Source organism: Anoplopoma fimbria, chromosome 8 (genome assembly GCF_027596085.1).
Source record: "Anoplopoma fimbria isolate UVic2021 breed Golden Eagle Sablefish chromosome 8, Afim_UVic_2022, whole genome shotgun sequence".
Taxonomy (NCBI): Eukaryota; Metazoa; Chordata; class Actinopteri; order Perciformes; family Anoplopomatidae; genus Anoplopoma; species Anoplopoma fimbria.
Genome location: NC_072456.1, coordinates 4,771,369 through 4,795,789, shown reverse-complemented (window position 1 = coordinate 4,795,789; position 24,421 = coordinate 4,771,369). Strand labels below are relative to the sequence as shown.

The 24,421-nt window shown below is 41.7% G+C and overlaps 1 protein-coding gene across 1 annotated transcript in view; it reads left to right on the top strand.

The window, feature by feature from the left end:
• The window catches only part of pappa2 (pappalysin 2), a 91,331-nt gene that overhangs the window by 24,808 nt on the left and 42,102 nt on the right, over window positions 1–24,421 (top strand). Inside the window, 11 exon segments of the mRNA XM_054603249.1 lie at window positions 3,374–3,522; window positions 6,862–7,001; window positions 7,569–7,722; window positions 8,176–8,368; window positions 8,962–9,095; window positions 13,091–13,273; window positions 14,236–14,506; window positions 14,508–14,537; window positions 18,188–18,316; window positions 18,404–18,489; window positions 23,851–24,047. Coding sequence (XP_054459224.1) covers window positions 3,374–3,522; window positions 6,862–7,001; window positions 7,569–7,722; window positions 8,176–8,368; window positions 8,962–9,095; window positions 13,091–13,273; window positions 14,236–14,506; window positions 14,508–14,537; window positions 18,188–18,316; window positions 18,404–18,489; window positions 23,851–24,047 — 1,666 coding nt within the window.

The window sequence follows — 24,421 nt, the reverse complement described above, 5'->3', positions numbered from 1 at the left end:
AAATGTTTGGAGTGCACAGTAAAGAGCATGATATATTAAAATGTTTCGGCTGCTGTTGGTGTGATATTTTTTATCGGGTGTCTTCTGATTTTTGAGGATTCAAAGTAACTGACTCGTCAACAATCATATTTAAAGTGGAGACACATCTACAGTTTAACATGGTAACAGCGCTAATGCTGACTCTGCCGTTAATTCACACAATGCTGGACACAAATGGTGATTTTGTTAATTCATAATTGGGTTTTCAACCGTGTGGAGCCATGTCTTTATATTTTTGCCAGGTTGGCCGAACGCTTCCATTTAGACAGCCCTTTATGTATTTTATTTGCCATGTTGGCCGTAGACTTCCGTAGAGGCATCCCTAGTCTCAGAAGCTGAAGAGTCGACTCTTTAGCGTTCAACTTTCTGTCACTTGTAATTGCGCAGCCTTGGTTGATGGATACTGCTCCCGGCCTATGCTGAACTCAACCTCAGTAATGTAGCAAGAGAAGGGTCTCCCTGAAGCATCTTAAATCTTAAACCTCATTTAGTCAGGCAAAGTTCCCGAGAAAACACACTCTTATTTACAGCAAAACACATGCACTCAGGGAGGGATTGCATTGGAGGGGGAGAATTACACACATGCGGGGCTCTTGGCTGCTGAGCAACACCTTTGGACCAATTTAGAGGCGAAGCGCTTCACTTTTGAAAGAACCGTATGGGAGAATAGGGATTACTGCTTTTTATAAATCTAGATTTTTCCCAGCAAAAAACTGAGATTTTACGGTCACAAGCTCACCTGTCCATCCTTCAGGCTGTTGGAACAATGCAAGCAGCGCTGAGCCAAAGCTGATGTATTTTTTTTAATGAGCAATTATATCAATTATATTTCTGATAGAGAAAAAAAACCGCACTTCCTAATCTTCAAAGATTGTAGCATGGTTAAATTCATAAATTCTGCCCTACGACTGAGCTCGAAAAGAGCGTTAACTAATTTTTTCTGAAACCAACACAAAACAAATCATCCAAATACACTTGAAGTAACTGAGGTAAAGATTCAAGTATGGCTCAGTAATGTTAACAAAGTTAGCCTCACAGCTGAACTTGATCAAACCTCACTGCTTCAGAAATACAACATGAAACAATAATCCATTACATCATATTCATTGAAAAACACTTAAATCCCAAGATCTGCCCAAGCGAGATGAAAGAAAACAAAACTCCAGAAACAAAATGATGTATGATTCATTCATTTAGCAAAACATTTTTGTAAGTATGAACTGATTCGACCCAATGCCATACTGATGCACCACAGGACGACTTGGCACCGTCCATATTTATTATTACACAGCCTGTACATAAAACAGATGCAATGAAGTGCATACTGCACATATACTCCTGTACACCGACAGCCAGATTCTCGTTGCAGTGCTCCAGAAAACCACAGGAGGCTCAGCTAAAAGTCTTAGTTGTCTGGCATGCCAGCGAGACCCCCCACTGCAAGTTCTCTCAGACCCGGCAGGGCCTAACGAGAATGGATGTAAAAGCTTTCCAGCTACGAAAGCAATAGTAGAAAAAAACGAAACAAAGCCGGCTTCACACATCGAAGTGCTTTCGTGGTAATTTATCATTTATCAGATGGGGACTGTTCATACGATCATAATTTGGACACTACGTACGGAGAGATGTCGATTGGTTAATTCAAACTGTCATCTGCGACAAGAATACATTCTTCATAAATTCACTCTTAGAATACTAAATTGCGTTACCTTAAGCAGAAACTATATTTCTCTCGTCACAATGATTACATTTTGGAAAAAACACTTTTTTACCTTCATTCCCTGGCATGGTTGTGAACATTTATTGTCTTAGCATTCGTTTTATTTAAGCTTAGATTAGCATGAAAGCTACAAGCATGTTTTTACCCTGCTAGTTAGCCAGCTCGTCCAACTCCAAAGCAGCCTGTACTGTATTGTACTTAAGGGTTAACTTAAACATGTGGCAAGTAAAACAACTTAATTATATACCTCAAACCATCTGAGGCGTAACAGCTGCGACAAAATGAGCAGGTGATGCTAATCAGTCACAGTCTATCGAGCCTACAGTGTCCTGAGGAAAAAGGTCTAATCAGAGAACATAAGTGAAAACACCTGTGTAATTGGACATGGCTGTGTAGGGCCTGTAAATTAGAAAGCTGAGTTCTTGAGGTTAAGCAAACTGCTCGGACTGAAGCCCACTGACCGACCACAGCTAACTAAGTTACAGCAGCAGCTACACAGAACTCCTCTGAGGTGTCCCTTTCTCGTTTGTAAAGTTGGTAGCTTTGTAAACCCCCCTAGCTAACTGAAGGAAAAACAATCTTTGCTCACGCCCCTTACAAATTATGCTAGCAGCTTTCTCCGCTACAAGAACTAAGCTAGGTGTGTGTACTGAAAGCTATCTAACTATTTTCAATTTACCGACAGTCAAAAGGTGCATTTTCAAAAAATATATTTCTTTAACGCTTTATATTTGGGGAAATTGGCTCGTTGTTTCACTTATCTGTTTCCGTAATAACGATGCAGAGGGCTTTAGCGTAATGTTAATCTATGTTTAATGACTGTTTTTAGCTCATTTTACTTTAAAAACGTGAAAGCCGGTAGCTAGATGTGTATCCGGTGTATATGGCCAGGTTTGTACATTAACAATAAGACGCACATTCATTTTTCATTAAGTACGTTTTCATCTGGTCTGCAAGCTCTCACTTTCTAATTAGCCCACTTTCTGCATCTTGCTAAGGAATAAAGGGAAATAGTCCTGTTTAGCTCAAAAAGAGTTTTAAGGTTAATTGGGGATTCACTTTTTCCGCTCAGTTTGATTTCAGGTTTGCATATTACATTCCTAAGGCTGCACGGTGGTGTAGTGGTTAGCACTGTCGCCTCACAGCAAGAGGGGCACGGGTTCAATTCCCGGGCTGGACAACCTTCTGTGTGGAGTTTGCATGTTCTCCCTGTGTCAGCGTGGGTTCTCTCCGGGTTCTCCGGCTTCCTCCCACAGTCCAAAGACATGCAGCTTAGGTGCATTGAAGACTCTAAATTGCCCGTAGTTGTGGTTGTGGTTGTGAGTGTGAATGGTTGTTTGTCTCTATATGTCAGCCCTGCGACAGACTGGCGACCTGTCCAGGGTGAACCCTGCCTTCGCCTGTTGACAGCTGAGATAGGCTCCAGCACCCCTGCGACCCTTAACTGGATAAGCAGGTTACGGAAAATGGAATGGAATGGATATTACATTCCTATTCTGTATTAACTGTAAAGTCTACACGTGCATTGTATACTAGGACTGAACTCATTTTGCAATGTATGATATTTTCTTTATCTGAAATTTATATGTTTTCTTCTTTTAAAAATTTCTGCAGGGCCTATATGAGTGTGAAAGAGCTAAAGGAGGAGCTCCAGCTGAGCGGCACCGACACACTCAATGTTTTCTTTGCAAGCAACTCACTGCGAGAAGAGCTGGCAGGAGCTGCAACCTGGCCATGGGCAAAAGAGGCTCTGACCCACCAAGGTAAGTTAAATGACATGCTACTTATATATAACTGTTATATTGCCACGTCTCTTGCCTCTATCTTTATCCCCATTTGTATTCTCTTCTTACCATTTTCTCTCTTCCTCTTTCTTCTTTGCTCCTTCACCGGATTTTTCATTATTATTATTTTTCATTCTTCTCTGTTTCGCTTTTCTTTAACCATCTCTTCCCTTGCCCTCCATCCTTTGCGTTCCGCTTTGGCGATATCCAAACGAGATTGGTGAGAGCAATCGGAGCTGGCACAGATTTTCCCGGCACATTGCCTCTTTCCTGTTCCAACCATTAGGCCTCTTTCCACTGGAAACGGCTAATCAACCCAACAACAACCAAACAAACAAACAGCAGTGTGGGCTCGTTAAAAGTTTTTTTGGAGTGCAGGTTTTTCCTTATCCGAAGCAAGGGTCGGAAAGGAAAGGGTTTCGTATGCCGAACATATTTTAAAGACCCCCTCCCAGAGGCAAGTTTGTGGTTAATGTAATATTGGGCTTTATAAATAGTGTACCATTGTTGCCAGCCATGCCCAGAAGTTCTTTATTTGTTATTATACATTTTTTCCCTCTTGTGCTAGTACAAAGTAGTGAGTGGAATCAAAAGTAGGAGACACATGGGGTTGATGTACCCTCCTGTGGAAGCATTCATCATTTAAAGAAAATTACTCACTGGAAGAATTCACACGGCCCTGTAACAAACGAAATGTGTGAAATACTGCCGCGTTAATCTCTGCATCAAAGAGTCAGTTAGTTGGGTTCATTTCACTACAAGTATGTTTAACTTAAGTAAATTGCACATTCACCAATGAAAGCTTTGTGTTGTTTTATATATTCTACACAAAATACTGATTTTACGAATGACAATTCATAGATTTTTTATCATTTAAGTCAATTTTCAGAGGATTTTCTGCATATAATAAGGAATCTTATACTTTATCCATGACGGCCTGATTACATATGCAGTTTTATTTAGATTTTAATATCACTCTGAGCTCTGGTAACTTCTGCTGGGAAGTTGTAATTTAAAATGTAATACGTAAAATTTTATAATTGAGCAATCGAAAACGTAACCGGTTGATTCAATGAAAGTAATTGTTAGCTGTAGCCTTTAAAGTGAAACACAGGTGGAGTTTTATGTCCACACTACACACATCAAATTAGCTGGCACAAATTATGTTCAGCAAAGACATTTATGTCATAAAAATAGTAGAATGAAATGAGGTAAAAATTATTACACAGCACAAGCCAAGCAGAACAACGGCACTATTAAACAAAATCAAAATATATTTGCACCATTGATTTAGAAAAATGTATACAAAGAAGAGTCTAATTTTTTATTCCTTTGCCAAACCATTTAAAGTTGAATAAACAGATGTTTTTGCTCACAGAGGAGCTGGACAAAGGTCCAAGTGAACACACAATGTCAAATATCGAAATTAGACTTTTATTGTGCCCAGCTGTTTTTTCCGAAAACGCTATAATTCCATTTTTTCTGATATTAACTGTAATTACATAATGTAATATGTTGTTGTTCTGCGGATGTATGAGCTTGAGATAGCTATCAATCTAAATAAGGACGCTTTGATGCTACCACTCATATTGTCAGAGTAGATGTTATATTTTCGAATTAAACTGTTGAACTTGGTTCTCTACTGAACGTCTCAGTCGCTTCAGTAGCTCAGCATCTGTCCCTGTTTAAAAACAAGTTAGTAGATGACAAGACGTCTCCGGAGGCCCTGTTGTTTAGTGTCTTCGTATTTAATGTCTTCATTGTTCAATGTCTTTGCCATGGAACATGCTGTTTCTAATTAGAAAAACCAATAACTGTCAGGTCTGTTCTTGATTCGGCAATTATCAGCATGCTGCGGAAGATCCCTCCCTCCACTCAAAGGCTGTTCTTGTAAGAAAGGCCTTAAAACCATAGCTGATTTTAAAACTGATTTCTTTAGAATACTTGATGATTTGTATTTTTATTTTCTCTTTATTCAAAGAAAATAAGTATTTTAAAATACTGTCAGAATATTTTTTTCATCCAAGGATTTACATTTGCAAATAATGCATTATGTTGTTCTGACAAGAAACCATTTTTAAAGAAATCCTTCGTCTGGATCCACACCCAAAACAACAAATCCCTTGTTGTCCATGGTGCATGGACTAACTTTCTCCAAAATTTTATTGAGATCTGTTAACATATTTTGAGATTTCCTGTTAACTACTGGACAGACCAAGAAACTAAATACACAACCTCCGTGGCTGGAGTTGACGCAAACAAGATCCAAGCAAAAATAAATATTGCACAAGACCTTTAAAGATATAAGTACACAGGTTTAAACATGTACTTCCGATCAGGGACATTATCATCATTATTAGAAAAAGTTACTTAATGTGCTTATGGAAACATAAACATGTTTTTTTCAACCGCTTTCTCTCATTCAGTTTTTTTCTCTTCTGGTTAAAGGATGCTTTTTCCAAGTTCTATGAACCATTCATGATTAGATCCGAGGCCTGATTTTCCTTCTGTTGTCTAATTATGATCTGTCTGCCTGAATCCAGCCCACCAACCATTTACACTGCGTTTACTGTGGCTCACCCAAATAACAACTCTACCCCTTACAATACATTTAAAACACATTAAACATTCTGCTGAATCTTAATCCAACTCCTATAGTCTAGCAGTTATGTAGATATATCGGCAACATTTTTTATAAATGCTTATAAAAGTTGATGCACCTTTCTCCATTGTTTTTCACTGATTTTGTGCTTTAGTTTTTTTCCCCCTAATCATAAACAGCGGCCGTGGTGTTTAGCAGTATATTTTATTGGATTTTCAGTGGCAGTGGTTGGTCCAGAGGCCATGGAACTTCTTCTTTACAAGTTAGACAATGGTGGTAGGTGTCAGCTATTAGGAAAATGAGGCTAAATGGAGAATACAAGGTTTCTGCAGAGCATTCCTGTAGATTCAGAGCAAGCAGAAATGGCCCGTATCCAACGGTAGCCACGTAACAGTATCCAGTTTCCTGTTTTTGGTTTAAAGTACTTAAGTTTTACTGTATTACTAATTGGTTTTAAATGTCACAGTGCTTAGTGTTTTTACAATGGAGGTTTGTTGTTCTTTTGGAAATTCTGTGGCAGAGAGTTAAACTGGAGTTGAATTGCCACACAGCTGGTGGTTAGAATCTGGACTTTCACAGTAATACCACATTCTTGCCGAGGGGCACTAAACCTGTTTGAGAACTCTCCCACTCTTCCATCACTAGAAATATATAAACTGCGACTGTATAGTATAATTATTATGACACATACTGTGAAATTGATCTTTTGTCCTTAGGTGGGATGGTGCTGAACCCGTCCTACTTTGGGACTACAGGCCACCACAACACCATGATCCATGAGATGGGCCACATCCTTGGATTGTACCATGTCTTCAAGGGGGTGAGCGAGCGGGACTCCTGTGATGATCCATGTCAGGTAGGATTAATCCTCTTCTCTTGATAGAATTTACAACAAGTCCTCCAACCCATATGATGAGGTTGTTTGTTCCCACCAGGTGGCAACCTCTGGTTCTGAAAAGTGAAGCCTATGTGGAAGTGTCCCAAACCTGCATTCTTTTTAATAGCCATCAGGGGGCAGCTACTCTGATTGTATAGAAGTCTATGAGGAAATGACCCTACTTCTCACTTGATTTTAGTCTTATTCAATACAGCATAATGTCTTAATGTCATAATTCAATCAGGAACGGGATAGACAATCACAACGGCGGGAAACACTTAAAGGCAGGTAGTGAAGTAGTCTGAAACGGGCGGAGAGTTGAGTAACTCAAAATAAAACAGGAAATACTGACAATAACAAAAAAATAAGGAAACAACTTAAGTAGCAGGATGAGACACTACAACACTACTTGGAAAGATTTATGAAAAGTTCATGGTCTGTGTTGAAAGAAGTAACGGACATACTTAGGTTGCGTAAGTTAACGTTGACTTCAAATTACCCAAATTAATATTGGTCGTAATACACTGTCATTTTTTGCACTTGCAGGAGACCACCCCATCCATGGAGACAGGAGATCTGTGTGCCGACACCGCACCAACACCCAAATCCAAAGCCTGCCACGACCCTGGAGCCGTCAATGATACCTGTGGACTCACCATGTACCACGACACACCTTTTAGCAATTACATGAGTTACACAGGTACAGTGGATAATATATTTAACAACAGGTGTACTAGATTGACCCACAGAACAAGTTGAATGTACACCTTACAGAATAGCCAGGACATAAAATTGACACAATGTAACATCGTACTGCATAATTAGAAACAGTGCTTTTTTGTGCAAACAAAATTCAGAAATTCAAAACACATGGTTCTTAGTTACAACATGTCCTCATGTGTTGCCATGTCTCCAAATGGTATGACATGAGGACATGTACCATGTCATCCTCGGGTGAAAGGACACGAAGCTCTTATGAAAAAGTAATGTACCTCCTTGACATTTGTAACACACGGCCACACAAGCAAGTACAACTACTACATATACTTCATAGAGACAACTTCCATTACTTTTTCAATTTGTTTTGTGAGGTACTTGTTACTTTTTAGATGATCCATGATGAATACGTGGACTTTTCTTTGCACCCCATCAGATGACAACTGCACCAACCATTTCACTCCCAACCAAGTGGCCCGGATGCACTGTTATCTTGACTTGGTCTATCAGAACTGGCTGACTGAGCAGCAACCCGCCCCCATCCCTCTGGCCCCCATGGTGACGAACCAGAGTCCGGATTCTGTCTCTATCTATTGGCTGCCACCTATAAGGGGACCACTTTATCAGAGGTAAGTCCCAACATATTCACTGCTCTTCTGAACGACACAAGCCAGGATAGACCTGAGCCTGCTGAGACAAAGGTGTATTCATGTGAAGTTAAAAGTTTGGTACCAGAAAGTTGCCCTCAGATGGATTACAAAATGGTACACCTTAGATCATCTTAGGGAAGATAACCAAGTTTGCAATGCAAATCGTATCATAACACATGACGGACATCCGAAAATAGTGTAATGGGTAATTAACATTTAATGCCTGGTGATTCAAAACACACAGCTAACAAGAACAATCAGGGGAGTTAATGCCTGCTTATACCTCCCAGTATCTTTTTAATCGGTTATTGTTTCATATTTGCCAGTACACAATGACCACCTGAACAAAAACACTTAGAACGTGGTCACATCATACTTCCTCACTGTATGCGTTGACAAAGCTTACATGAGAAATAAACAGCTGGCCCGTGTTCAATGGATTATGGCATTCTCAACATGGTTATAGCTCCAGATCTTGGCAAAAGACAGTCTGGTCTTTCAAGAGCCATATTTGTTAGACAAGACAAAGTTTAATATTTCATAATCAGCAACTCTGTTTCCTTATGTCCCAGCTCCTCCTTCCATGTGTCTGGTATCTACTGTGGAGACTGTGAGACGGACGGCGTTTTCCACCAGTACGCCTGCGAGGCCACCTCACCTCGCATCTGTGACACGTCAGGCTACTGGACACCCGAGGAGGCAGTTGGTCAGTCAAAAATCACTATGTGTGTGTTTGGATTTACATATGTATAAACCAGAACAGTGATCTGGATAGAAGCATTTTCCTTGTTGCTTCTTAATGCACCCCATCTTTCTGATAAATAACTTGATCAAAATAGATTATTGTTCTACTATTGGAATTTAGTCAAATAAATAATGGCCAAGTTGAAATGAAAACCAGTTGAGGCAGGGAAGCCAATTTGTTGATACTCATCTTTCATCGTAAAATCCGCAGAGTTCTCCGTCTGATACACTCTTCCATGTCAATAATTATTGACAGTGAGGAATGTGGCGGTTTCAGGTTTGAGTTTGTGTCCTTGAGTTCTACTTCTTTCTCTTGTTTCCACATGGCAGACCTACCCTCTCCTCTCCAAGCACACGCACACACACACACACACACACACACACACACACACACACACACACACACACACACACACACACACACACACACACACGTACGTCTCTTCCCTGTAAATTTCAGGTGCGTGCAAGGCTAATGGCTCCTGGACGAGGAAAAAGCAGAAAATCATTAAATGATAATTGCCCTCAGCAACAGACCTCTCTCTGTCTCTGTCTTGTTTAAGCCAAAGCGAGAACAAGGATTATTAGGCGAGCCGTCTACTCGGGGTAATGTTTGGGTGCTGTTCAAACATTGAACCTCAGTCATAAACAAAAAAGCCCCCCACCCACAAAAGTGAATCTCGTTGCACTGTACTTTGAAACATTATGCGTCATGTAAGCACATGGTCCTTGTTATTCCAATCAGGATTTCTGCAGAAGCCCGGTTTCCTTTGGCATGAGATATAGGGTAAGTGGGGGTAAAGAAACAAGAAAGAAGAAATAAAAAAAAAGGAACACAAGGATGCAAACAAGAAAGCAAAAAGAGAGAGAAAGAGATACACAGAAAGATCTTACGAGCATAATAACACTCTCCTTCTCCTCCGTGGAAACTCTACCCAAGTATGTGGAAATCCTCGGCTGGAATTTATGCTTTGAAAACAAGCGGCGAGGAGGAACAGGGGGGATTACGGCTCCCTCTCCGTCGCTGCGGGATCATAATGATGATAAAGAGTCAATTACAGTCTTACTCTAAACAGTGGTATGCATACAGCTGAGGAGACAGCCTGTCTGCTTGCTTCCCCCAGCTCCCTTTACACCCGCTTCCACTTCTAAAGAGGACGATGCACGGGTCACTTTGTCAGCCAACGGAGATGGGCAATATCTCCCTCAGCAGGGAAAGCGAGGGGGGGGAAATTGGGACAAATTCAATGCGGATGTCATGGCTGGCAGCGCAAAACACAAGTTTGATGGCAAAACACTGTTGGCTCCAGTTTTCGGCAAAGTAGTCCTTTTACATTTCCCCTAAATGTTGCCTGTGCCACAAAGTTGAGTTGCTCGAGATTTGAGACTGAGGGGAAAACCCCTTTGCCTGTTTCTGGAGCCTGAGATCCGGTTAAGAAGGATTACATTTGTTTATGTGCTGCATTAAGCATTCAAGTGGGTAATAATTCAAAATGAGAAAGTTTAAAATAGGTGCATCATGTCGTTGACTGTACTTCAATTTGTATTGAGAGATGTGAGTAGAAAGAGGGAAGGAAAGGTTTAAAAGTCCATACCTCTAATATCACATTTCTAAGCCGACTGATGGATGAAGATGGAAATGTATAATATGTGAGGAGGAAATGAGTTGTGGCCACAGGAAAAAGTAATAATACAGGTAAAGTAGGGATGCAAACAATCCATATACTTCACCATTCATTGGAAATCTTAAAGCTGCATTCTTAAATTGTTTGTCCACATAGTCGTTATTATTTTATGATCTTCATAAATTGTTATGGCAAACATTTTAGCAAACAGTTTTATATATATACTCGCCTCACAGACACTTTTTTCTAATCTCTGTCTAGTCTTCACTCTGGACTAATGCAAAGGATTGACATTGACTATTTATTCAATGTTGCCACATAACTGTAGGCCTCTAGGTTTTATTTGACTATTTTAGATGTCAAACTGCTGCCATAGCCGTTAGGCTCTGGTCTCCATAGCGTATTGTATACTATTGTGAGGACTAAAACTGGACTAAATAACAGGCAGCAGGGCTTAAACTCAGTCTGATATTTATTTATTTATAGATTTTATATTCATCTAAATTAAATTACAAAATGTGTCTCTAATTTTACATCCAGATAAAAGTATAAAACCACCTGTTAAAAGGCACAAGAAAACCGGAAATGACATCTGCTCTGTTAAAAACGTTCTGTGTGAAGACCTCCCGCTTGCCACATACAAAGTGGGGCATGCACTGATGAGTTATATTCATTTAAGAAAGTTGATAAAAAAAGACAATCTGATTTATTTTGATGAATCCCTGTATTCAAACTGAGGAGTTTTATATATTTGTTTTCATAAAATATGACGACTGACATTCGGAGATTCATCGGAAAACCTCAATAAAAGCTTTTTAAAAAATAAAATAAAAAAAGACATACAGGTCATCCTTGACTGCATCCAAAAAAGTGATGTTATCTGAATTTACAAGGATGATATCATCAAGCAAATTTGCTCAGCAATGCGTAGGATGTGTTTCTTACCAGACTCAGTAGCACAGATGCAGTGGAGCCATAAGAGAGGTGGCAGAAATGGCTGATCTTTATTAATATGTCTAGAACTGCAGTTACTGGAAAATGTAAGAAGCTAATGGCAACAGAATTTACAGTTTACGGGTCCGGTTAATTTTTCATGCCTATTTAGGCAGATCTCGACATAATTTAACTGGCGTTCATTAGGCAATACATTGTGCTTCAGACGGTGAGAAATGTGTCACACCTCATTACCATTCAAGTTTTTATTTGGCTTTCTGGGACACAGCTGATAGTAAAACTACTGTAATGTGATTCCATTGCGCTAATCACTAACACTGTAACAATTAACAACTCATTTTGCCTGGTGTAATGGTGTTACTACTGCGTTTTTTGAATGCTTGCCATGTTGTAAGTAAGGGAGCATGACTTTCTTTCTCACTCAACTGGAAAATTCTGCTCTCTCTTGTTATTAATGAGAAGGAGTTTGCTGGTAACTGTTAAACGTAATACCGAGACCTTTGTTAAATCGGTCACTACAATATAGAAGTGGGCAAGACAAAAAAACCCGAAAGAAAAACCTTACCAGAGAAATGATTTATTAAGACTAAAACTAAGCTACTTCATCAGAACTATGTTGGTGTGTTTGGTCAGATTGGATTGGAAGAACCATATCCCCACCAAGATAAGGAAACCATACCATAGCTGTCATCATATTTAAATACTGCAAAATTTTGTGCTGAACACAATATTACATGGCATCCCCGCTACTTCAAACAAGCAAGAAGAGCACTGACAAAAACAGAATATTGAGGAAGTCGTCTCGTCTGAAATCTGGCTAAAGATTGTGAATTAATGTAAGAACCCCTCGTTAGTAGTAAGAAGCTGATTGGAAAAATAGCCTTTACCGCACCAAACCAATCGAGGCATAAATGGCTGCCAACCCAGAGCCCAGTTCTGATTGAGGTTTCTGCCTGTTTTTACTTGCCACTGTTGGGTCTGAACTTGCACTATGCAGAAAGTACCCTGATATAACTTTTGTTATGATTTGGCGCCATATAAATGCAATTGAGTTGAATGGGATAATGCTGCAAATGATGATTGTCGATTAATCTGTTCAATATTTTCTCGAATAATATGTAAGTTGTTGAGTCCATAAAATAAAATCAGTACAAAATATGTCAATCAGTTTTTCCCAAAGCCCAAGGTCAAGTCCTCATCAAATGTTTTGTTTTGTCCACAATTCAGGTTATTGTCACAGAGGAGTAAAGAAACCAAAAAATATTCACATTTAGTTAGCTGGAATCAGAACTTTGACTTTCACATGTGTCCTCAGCTTTAGGGTTATGGAATGGATAAATACTGATTTGTGTGTCTGTTTGATGTCTTTGAACCCCAGGCCCACCTGACGTGGAGCAGCCTTGTGATCCCAGCCTCCAGGCCTGGAGTCCCGAGCTCAGCCTCTATGACACCAACGTGACCTCACCGTGTCCAGACACGGAGGGCTGCACCCTCACACTGAGGTTCCTCCACCCTGTCGTTCCGCACACGCTTACGCTCTGGGTCACCTACGTCTCTTCCAGTAAGTGTCACTCCATCACAACCCAATACCATCAGTTTGTCAGAGGTGTCAGATAGCACTGTTAATACTGTGGGATCTACAAAGAGCTGAAACTGAAGACGCTGAGGCATAAGCCCTCTTTTTTGTGTGGATGTCCAATCAGTGTTGATGAGAAATGTAATCGATCGCAGCATTGGATTCCTGTAAAATATGGGTACCATGCTGCAAAATCTGCTCTCCCTGCATCCAATGCACGTTTTGACGTGACAGCGGCTAAGGTGGATGCAAGGAAGAACTACGGGCTTCTACCTCAGCTTGGATTTTTTAGTCTCCCTCTATGGCTATCCAGTGCTCCAGATGGCACTCAAAAACAGAATTTTCTTGTCCCCCAATTCTTGTATTGCAAACTAGCTAAGTTTCCAAAAGCGAAAATGGCCTCTCTTACAGTTTGGGGTTCAGTGTCTTTCCCGAGGACACTTCGAAATGGACTGGAGGAGCAGGAGCCTGGGATTTATTCGATCTTGCCATTGGAGGACAAACTCAACTTTCTCAGCCAATATAACACTCACTGAGGACTTGTTTTTGCTTCAATTGACTACTACTACTACTACTACTGATTGGACATCCACAAAAGAGGCGGCAGATTTCCCCTTTTGGTTTTGGAACCAGTGCCGAATTCGGGCACATTTTCCGAGCAAATTTAAGAATTTGAAGCATTGTCATCGGATCTTCCTTATGGCAAATATGATCCTTGGGACTCATACCTGACAAGTCTGACAGAATGTACCCATTGTAATGATACTTAACCAGGAGAGAATTGCTATTAAGCCAGTATTCCAAACCACTGTCCAAGCACACATGAATAAGATGTTTACTTCCAAAGCCCTGGCCTCCAGATATGACCTTTACACATATGTTAAATGTATGTAAAAGTCGGACACCTCAAAATGACAGTAATACCTCTCTGTATTTCCCCGTCCCAGACAACCCGGCCCTGGCCAACGTGGAGCTGATAACAGACGCGGGGAAAAGCATCATCCTCGGACCTCAGCATGTCTTCTGCGACATGCCCTTCACCCTGCGCCTGGACACCCGCGGCGCCGCCATCGCCGCCGTCAAACTCTGCACCTTCGACGAGAAGATGGAGATCGACGCCGTCATGTTGTCCTCCGGCCCCAGCAGCCCCCTGTGCTCCGGCTGCCAGCCCCTGCTGTACCGGATCCTGCGGGAGCCCCCTTTGCCGGCGAAACCCCCCGCCTCAGACCAAGCAGACGTTTACTGACAGGTCAGTGCCCGATTTTGTCAGGTTTTTGTAGAGGCAAGTTCAATCATTTATCCACTGCAGATGACCTAACATGACCTTATTTTGCAATAATTTCTCTGTCGTCGACACATTGTAACATCAATCCCAGCTGGAGAGTTATCCGAAACAGGTAGATGTAACCGCATTATGCAATGGGAATTGACAAGTGGACTCTCTCTGAGGCAAATTTCCCAGTCTGGTTTTCTCTTAATTCTGATGCTGGATACACACACACACACACACACACACACACACACACACACACACACACACACACACACACACACACACACACACACACACACACACACACACACACACACACACACACACACACAGACAGACTCATCAGACATCAGCAGCTTAGAGGAAAAGTAAGACCCAGGGTCACAAAAATAAAGTAGTAAGCCAACATGTAGTTCAACTTTTCTCAGCATTGCCTCTGTGTGTGTGTGTGTGTGTGTGTGTGTGTGTCTCAAATCTGCTAATCCACAGTTATCGGCCTCTCAAAAGTGTTTGGGTCTGGTTCTGTTTGGCAAGCTCCGAACACAAAATGTTTCCAGCACGAGGATGTGGAGCTGTGGCTACTGATCCAAATCGGTTTCAACAAGCATATACTCAATCAAAAACACGCTGAAGTTTCAGGGCTGAAGTTGAATCAGTTTGTCCAGCGCCCCGTCTCGTATTGCCGGGTGTCCAAATGATTACCGGAATCCAAATGTAAATCCACAAGCCAGTTTATTTTTTATTTATTTATTTTCTCTTACTAAATAGCTGCCAGGACATGACAGTTATTTCACGTTATTGCAGCTTATTTGGGGCTGATGTTCAAACGTTGTGGCAATTTTCTAAAAAAGTAAATAATCTGCTGCTCAATTACAGAGCAAGGTAAATGTGAGGTGGACGCGGCTTAAAAAAAAAAAGTTTATTTTTCAGCCAACACGTCTTCCGTGTTACACAAGCTGTGTCTAAGTGCAAAAAGATGTAAGAACCGCTGGGAATTGAGTTATGTGGGACTGAGGAGGGCAGAGTGGGGTTGATGTGAGGAGAACAGAGTGTTTGGGAGCAACGAGTTTGGAAGACGAGGGAGGGGAGGGATAACCGAGGGAGGGGAAGATGAAAAGGAAGAGGGGAAAGAGGGGCTGGGAGACAAAGGGGATTGGAAGGGATATAGATTCGCGCACGAGAGACGAGAAAGAGAGATGGGGAGCAGTAGAGGTTTGAAGAGGAGAAATGAGGGTACTGTAGGTGAGGAGAGAAGAAGAGAGGGGTGAGGAAGGGGAAGGGGGAGACAACAGCTACAGCAGAGTAGAAGCAGAGTAAGCAGACGCATTTTTCTTCAACTTTTAAATATGAACATAATTTGAGCTATTCCTCCAGGGAACCTCGCACTAGGGTCAGCACAGGCTGAGATGAGTGATGAGGACAGGAACAGCTGTTCAACCAATCAAAACACTTCACATTGAAAAGTTACTACTGACATCTTTGTTAATCAGACATCTACGACTGGGCTCAGCTGTAGAGCGAGTCCTCCTTCAATCAGAGGAATGGCGTTTCGATCCCCGGCTTGCAAGTCCATTTCGTTGTGTCCTTGGGCAGGATGCTTAACCCCAAATTGTTTGAATGGTTATGAATGTTACATAGTGTAGCTTACATGGTAGCTCCTGGCACCAGTGTATGACTGGGTGTGAGTGGGTGAATGAACATGTAGTGTGAAAGCGCTTTCAGTGGTCGTAGGACTTGAAAAGCGATATACAAGTACAAGTCCATTTACCATTTACATAGAGTGGTGGTGAGACTTAAAACACGTCCGGTTCCCTCGTCTCCAAGTCAATGTTTTTATTTATTTTTTTGGTTAGATGCCTAAATTAATGTCTGGGGTTAATCTGCTGAGATTTTAATGTTTTTCTCTACTCTATAAATTGCGTTGTTTGATAAACCTTCATTTTAAAGAAATTTCATTTTTAAGCATCTTCCCACTCCCTGTGATGGCCGTCTTTTTAGTGTCGGAAAAAAGGCGGTCCCTAAAAAGTGGCTTAATGAGACATCTAAACATCATCAAGCCCACTAGTCCGCCTTAACTGTCTTGCATACTCACGTCACATTACCACGGTGTAGTTCCTTTACAGCCTAGCATCAGCTTTTTACCTCTGCTGATTGCGTTCCCGCTAAAAATCCCATTGGCCACATGGCGCTGCGTCCGACGATTGCTGTCACTTTCCCAGACCAACAATCACGCCCACTTCATGTGGCATTGGACAGGTGTGGCGTTGTCGAGAAAGCATGCAGGGGGTTTGAGCTCTCTCCTTTCTTTCTCCACACGACTATTTCCGAGTGACCTCTGAAGAAAGACCGTCCCAAAGTGCGTTCCAATATCCCCATTTAGCAGATTAGTTCTCGCCCCTCTCTTTAACGACTGGACCACCACCATCACCGGCATCCTGTTAGCTCATCCTACTGGAAAAAATTTTTTGTTAATGAAGTTTAGTAGTGTAAGAGGGTAATCGGTATGTTGGGGGGAAGTGTGGAATGCAACAAGTGAAATGGGAAAAGATGACCTAAACCCCACCATGATTATAATGATGAGGGCTCTTAGAGGGAATTAGCTGTGGCAGAAGGTTTTGAGAAACAGTACAGATACCTAGGGAACGGGGGGGGAGTTTATCAAATCCTTCATCTGTAGAGTCTGGAGAAACCGGACCGACCCTAGACACCGATTGATTTTGGACCAGGCGGATACGGAACCACATGGATGAGGGCTCTTTTTATAGACCCAGCTCACTGAAAACAGATCGATAGTCCTGACACTGGAGCCTAGGTATATATTTACGCACACTTCCTGCCGTGGGGCTGTGAGGTCATAGGATACTGCAAGGTTACAGATCGAAGCCACTGCGTCCACTGTGATTACTGTGATCCCAAGAGCCACTGTTTGCAGAATCAACCCGGATTAATGCAGAATTGATTTGTTTGGGGGGGGGGGGGCATACTGCAAACACAATGCTTCCTCTACGCTAGCAGACATTGAGGTCATTCTCTACACATTTTGTTGAGTATTGCATGAGTCACTTGGTATCAACAAGCCTGTAAAGAAGTTCAGTTTATACCACAAAGCAGTAAAAAGCTGGCGCACTGCTCTTGGGAAGAACAGAACAAACCTTGGACGTCTACTTAATAATTTTACTATGCCAATTCTTTTATATTTATTTATTTTTATTAACAATTTTAAACAATCACCAAACCCTTTACCCTTTACTCTTTTCTGCTCTTGTATAATCTTCTCTCCTCTCGTCTCGTCTGGTCTCCTTCTGTTTTCTCTCCTCTCCTCCTGTCCCCTCTCCTCTCATCTTGTCTTCTCCTCTCCTCTCATACTATCTCGTCTCCTCTCCTTTTGTCCCCTCTCCTTTTATCTCGTCTTCTCTCCCCTGCTCCTCTCCACTTGTCTCATTTCCTTGTGTTTCCTCTGCTCTAATCTTGTCCACTCTCCTCTCCTCTTGTCTCTTCTCCTCTCCTTCTGTTTCCTCTCCTCCTGTCCGCTCTCATCTCATCTCATCTTCTCTCCTCTCCTTTCCTCCTCTACACTTGTCTCATTTCCTCTTTTTCTGTGTCTTCTCCTCTCCTCTCCTCTCCAGTTCTGTAAGGCAGGGGGTCAAGTACCAGTACACGATCCAAGTGGAAGCAGACGGTCTCCTCAGCGATCCCTCCTCACCTCTCCTCTTCACCCATGGGCAGCCCTACTGCGGAGATGGCCTCATACAGGGGTCTGTTTACCACCACTTCATACACATTGTCAATGTAGACGACAATAGAAGGTGAAGGTGATGGTGGTGATGGTTCTCTCTCTGCAGGACAGAAGAGTGTGACGACAGCAATCTGTTGGACGGCGACGGCTGCTCTAAGAAATGCCACAAGGAGATGGGCTTCAACTGTAATGGTGAGTGAGATTCAGTCCGCTGCAGAACAAACAGTATAACGCTTTCTTCCCCTTTTTTTCCCCGTCATACTCCATCAAAACCACCAAATCTGCCCCCGCTTACACGTGAAACATGAACACCTTATAAACTTTTAGTGTCGGAGCGGCGAAATCTCTCATTTGTACATGCAGCAGTAATAAGAGAAAAATTCAAGTCAATCAAATTTAATTTACAAGACATAAAAGCTTCTGGCTTGAACCGATTCCACAGACCATTAATGGTAGCATCGCCGCAACATAAGAGGAAACAGATGAGCGGAGGGGTGAAGAGTGAGTTTTAGATTTGAGAAGTCACAAGTCTCGTTTGGACATCTGAACCGTTTTGACATTGGGCTGGCAGAGAGAAAACCCTTTTCAGCAGTAACTGCTCAGTCTAAAAACACATGTCAGGCATGTTTCCTTTATTGAATACGTTTCAGGGCCTTTATGAGATTTCAAGCAATCGTTGCCGGCTCGGGGAATATTAATGAATAAAACTCATTGATTTATATCAAAGATCATGGTCTGGCTTCGCAATTAAAGTTGTGTTTTAGAATTTTTTTCATTTCATTTGATATGGTTTATGTAAAGTAAGTTATTAATTAGTTTTCACTATCAAATCACATCTGCCTTAGTGGGCCAGCTCTCCCCAGTGAGAGAGATCACAACCAGCTGTGAAAGCCTTTGCTTCTGACAATTGACCCCATACCTGAGTGAATGGAGGTCACAATCAAATCATTGGGGTGGAGGTCATCAATTCTTTACAACAACCGCGGTAAAGGTTGAGGCCAGCTTAGCGTTCGAAGAGGTTTTAGGCACGAATGCATGATTTGTTCTCAGAACAGCTTGAGATTTATGGTAAGACAAGAAACATTAAGAAACCGTTTGATTTGTGGTGCAGTGAGTCATGTGTCTGCCATAAAAACAACTTGGTGCGTGTTCATGTTTGAGTTCTGAACACAGAATTCACCTGTCAGGGCTCTGACCTTGCAGGTTCTATTTTTATGTTTTGTTCGGGATGTGTTTCACTCCGAAGCCGCGTCCAAATGAACACAACGTGCCATATACAGTCGTATCAATGCTTGATCATTGCTGACCCATGCAATCTTCTGCAATGTATATTCCCCTTTACCATTATGTGTAGAGAATAACAGTAACTGCTATGAACTGACCGACAGACCACCCCCTCTGTAAATTCTTTTGCAAAATCCTTTTTTGGATACAAATCCCACATAGAGTCGAGACCAGCGCGTTGCTCAGTCCGCCACGGGCAGGGGGTTTAAAAAAACAACAAAAAATGCCGTTAAAAGAAACCAAAAACATGCAGCATAACGCGGCAAAAGACAAACAAAGAAGCCCCCGCTGTTTTTTGATTCCACCGCAGCACGACAATACTGTGTTCACGCCCTGTCTGAAGCACGCAGACGAGCCACAGCAGAAGCCTCACCACACGGTACGGAGGGGGAGTCGACCCAAAACGCGTTGTTTTTTTTGCCTTGACGTCCAAAAAGTGCAGCGTAAAGCGAGCCACAGAGAGCAATAAAAACACGAACCCTCACATAGTCAGATGTTTGCTCACACATACTTGCTTAGGCACACTTGGCATATCCGCCCCCTTCATGTTGTGTTATTAGGCGTCTCGCCTAATAGCCTCTTCCTGGTCCTGTCACGTCCGTTCGAGGCCCACGAATGTCCCTGTTTCTCATTGAGAGATGGTTTGGATGAGAGGAAGCCAAGGTGACACGAGAAATCAGCTCTGCCGTTGTGGTATGCGCTGTTCCGCCGCAGCCTTGAAATTCACCCTCTGTCTAGTGGAATGTCGTCCCCCCCCCCAATAAAAAGTCTCTCCAGTTTTCAGGGAAGCTCAGTTGAATAAGTGTAGCTTTTATTTTCTGGGCCAATTTCATAAATATTCCGTAATGTTAGTTGCTTCCTTTTTAGGCCATGTGTTGTTCCCACTAGCAGCTGGGTGGTAGTCATTCATGCGTGGTGTGTAAGGGTTTGTGCTAGGAGATCTTGTTTCAGGGCTAAAATTTCCATCATCTAGCCGGTTTATTTGTCAGACCCCCCCTCCTCCTCTCCAGGCCAAGGCTAGCCATCTCGTGACTGAAGCTATTACATCTCTTGTTTTACAATAAAAGAGTCGGAAAACAACTTGGCAAAAGCAGTTTTGAAAACACTTAAAACCAATTATTCAGTTGTACTTCTTAGTCATAGGCGGGATATTTGTGTTTGGGTTTTCTCGCCACGTCCGCTTGACCATGTTAACTCCAACTATGCCAAATTGTCTTTCTCTTGTATGTACAATAGTTCTGCAGTAACCACACCAACTGCTTTTATGGTCATCTCGTCACGGACAAGCTGCATTTGTTGATTTGTTGGTTTTTTGTTTTATAGATTCTATGTCGTGTCTTTTTAACAGCCTGATTAAATGAAGGTTAAATAGCACGATATGATTACAGTATTGCACACCTTAGATAAAAAACAAATGGTCTTAACTTTAAGTCAAAGGTTGTCAGGTCCTCCTATTTAGTGAGGCCTGATAGATATGCCGACTTGGAATTAAAAGGACTTAATCGTTTTCACAAGTGTTTTCGAAACAGGGGTGGACTCGGGGTGACAGTATGGCGTCACATTGTGTCAGCCTAATTTTACTTTTATCGGAAACATGTTCCCGTTGACTAATTGAAGCCAATTGTGCAGAACTGAATCTCATACACAGCTCCATCTGTCTAACTTCTGCAGCTGTCCAGATGTTAATGAGGCCAAACTTCTGAAGTGTCTGGATGTTTTTCTGCCCTTTTTCCACGAATAGCTGCTGCATTACAGGCTGTTGTCTTCTGTAGAACATTATGTCATGCCCTTACTCTATTGCACTTATATTCATTGCTCATAGCTCAGGTGCAACTGTGTTACGGGAAGTATCATAGCCCTTTTTTTTCTCCTGCTTAAATTAAAATTGAATTAATTACATCCTTAGTAAAGTCTTTGCACTTTGGCTCAGAAATACGGCAGGGCCTGCTGGCTAAGGAGCACATTCTGTCATGTCTTTTGCAATATAACGTTTTTTTTGTTGTTTTTTCCCCCACCACTAATGACCGTGAACCTTGCTGCTAGACAACTCACACAACAACTTTAAGCCAAAAAACTATGTGAAAACTTTGACATCTTGGAAAAACTAGTTTGACCAAAGCAGAACAGAATTAATTAGGTGCTTTGACTTTCAAACTAGTAAACACACCTCAGCATCTTGCTGAGCCGTCTCTGTGAGCAAACTCCATCCACTGACGAAGACTATGAGATGTGGTTGAATCCTCCGGAGAAGCTAGCTTCTATTAAATATCGTTATATACCTTGAACAGCCTTAAAAAGATGGTTAATAGTCTTTTTTGTCATGGCATTTTTACAATCATCCAATTCAGTGGATACAAAATGTTCTCATTCCCAACTCGACACATAAGGATACTGGGTCAGAACCTTTAGTTGTCACTTTCCAACGCACTGGGTACTCCTTAGCATCACATAAGTTTAGGCAACAAAACGACCTGGTTAAGTTTAAGGTACCCTTGAAATAAGTCAACGTTGACTTTTTATTCACACGGTACATGAACAGCATTGTCCTGGGTGAGAGTCCTGAGTTTGATTGTTTTTGTAACTTCAGTTACGTATTCTACTTTACATGCATGACGTGAGTTTAAGTACTTTGCGTAACATGTACGAAACTTAAAATAAACCAAAGTTGACTTTTGGTTTCACATGGGACATGGTCTCCTGGGTGACTGTCCTGTGTTTGTTTGACCTGCCCATCCACCCTGAACCCCTCCCTATGCAGACTTTATCGCTCTTCATATTACCTGACTTCTGAAACAGTTGCTCTCAGGTTCTAATATTACAGGAAAATATTGGAGTTACTTGAGGGCCTGGTGCGTCTAATACAGATTCTAAAGCAGGGGTAGCTCATTTCTTTGATTTTGAGCCATTTGCAGAAAAATATAAGGAGTCATGCGCCAAACAGATGTTAATGTGTAGTTTTCAACCAGTAACACTGTATAAATCTGTGTTTTAGAAAACACATGGCATAGAATATTAATTTTAGCAGTTTAACTGTAAACATTACAGTAGTTTGTTGGTTTACGTGTGTATCACAAAAGTTTTTTTTGTATCTGCTGCTCATCAATTTGATTTACCAAATTCAAGTTTTTAGCTCAGATATAGTGCACAGCCTAAGCAGCCACCTAAAATATTATGATGCTATGTGTTAATCTGTAAATAAGTAAGTTAAAATATTGGTGTCTGTTCGAAACCCAGTGTTTAAACTTGATGTGCAATGCATACAGTGCAATTTATAAAAAATATGCTCAAACCATATTCTAGAGTAATTTTATAAAACGGGCAAACAATGCCTTGTGCGTTTGGTATCAAATGCCGAGGGCCATGACAAAACATCATTATTTGAAGCCCTGGGAGCAAAGACCAGGCTGGTGGAAACCATTTAAAGATGTAGTGTATCAATATCCTCTCTGCAGATGAATCGAGTTGTGCAGAAACATCTCCTGCAGAGAGTATTTGTCCATCAACACCTTACAAATCAACTGGTCAACTAATTGGCAGCCCGATTTTTACTGTCAACTGTCCAGTAATCACAAAATAGCACTGAAAATAAGTGTATCATATTGCATTAGATGTTACTCTAGGGCTCCTTTCCACGGCCGTGGACAGGTATTTATTGACTTATTTTTTTCACTTGCTCAGAGTTATTACATTTTTTTTAAAGGGGGGGATAAAGTTGAGTTGATTAAAAGAAAAAAGAATAAGAAGACCCAATAATAATAATGGTAAAATAAAATACCTTCTTGTCTGTAGTTTTGTTTTCTAGTAGACATGGAAGAACTTTGAATCATTGCTTCGACAGTTCTTTGCAAACGCGTAATGCTGCTGTTGATGCTTGGTGACTTATAGATACCCATGGCTTACTGAGGTGCTTTAGGGATTGAGCTAACTGACCGAGTCACATATAGTATATGGCTCTCTTACCGCCTGCTAACAAAACAAAAAATTGTTGTGATCTTCAGTAATTAATTGAAGTCAAAGTTAATTTCTTACCATAATTTACAGGCTGTTGACAGCACAGAGAGTCAGATATGGTCTGGGTTGACGTGGCTGACGTTGAAAGAGGCCAATGAAAATACAAAGTAGATCTGCTCCAATTTGGTTCACTGACAAATAGATTTGGATGGGAGTGAAGCAGCGGGGGGACGAGCGTGCTCCCTGCCAGATTAAGAAACCAGGCTTTATATCCTTTCATAAATCCTCCTGTCTCATTCTCCTCTCCATCTCCCAAAGGCGAGCCAAGCCAGTGTTATGTGTTCGACGGCGACGGCGTTTGCGAGGAGTTCGAGCGGGGCTCCAGCGTTCGGGACTGCGGCTACTTCACACCTTTGGGCTACACGGACCAGTGGGCTTCAGCCGCCACCGCTTCGCACCAGGACCCCGACCGCTGTCCCGCCCACGCCGCCACCGGAGAGCCGTCACTCACCAAGGTATGAGGCACGAAACCACAGGGCACATAAAAAGACTTCCAGATGACAATAAACGCCCCGGGGAGGAGCGTCGTGGAAACCCCTCCACTCTGGGTCAACAATGTTAGCAGCTTGGCTACATTCCAAAACAACTGTATTTATCTCTGTACAGTACGCTTGGAACTTGGACCATATGGTCCAGCCCCATTTATTATGGCTCCTGTTAGAGCACTGTTACAAAAACAGAACTGCCCATGGAGTGCAGATACAGTAGTAAGTCCATTCAAATCAATACAAGCCATGTGAAATTCAATGCTTTTTTATAACTACCGTATTTTCCGCACTATAGGGCGCACTGGATTATAAGGCGCACTGTCAATGAATGGTCTATTTTC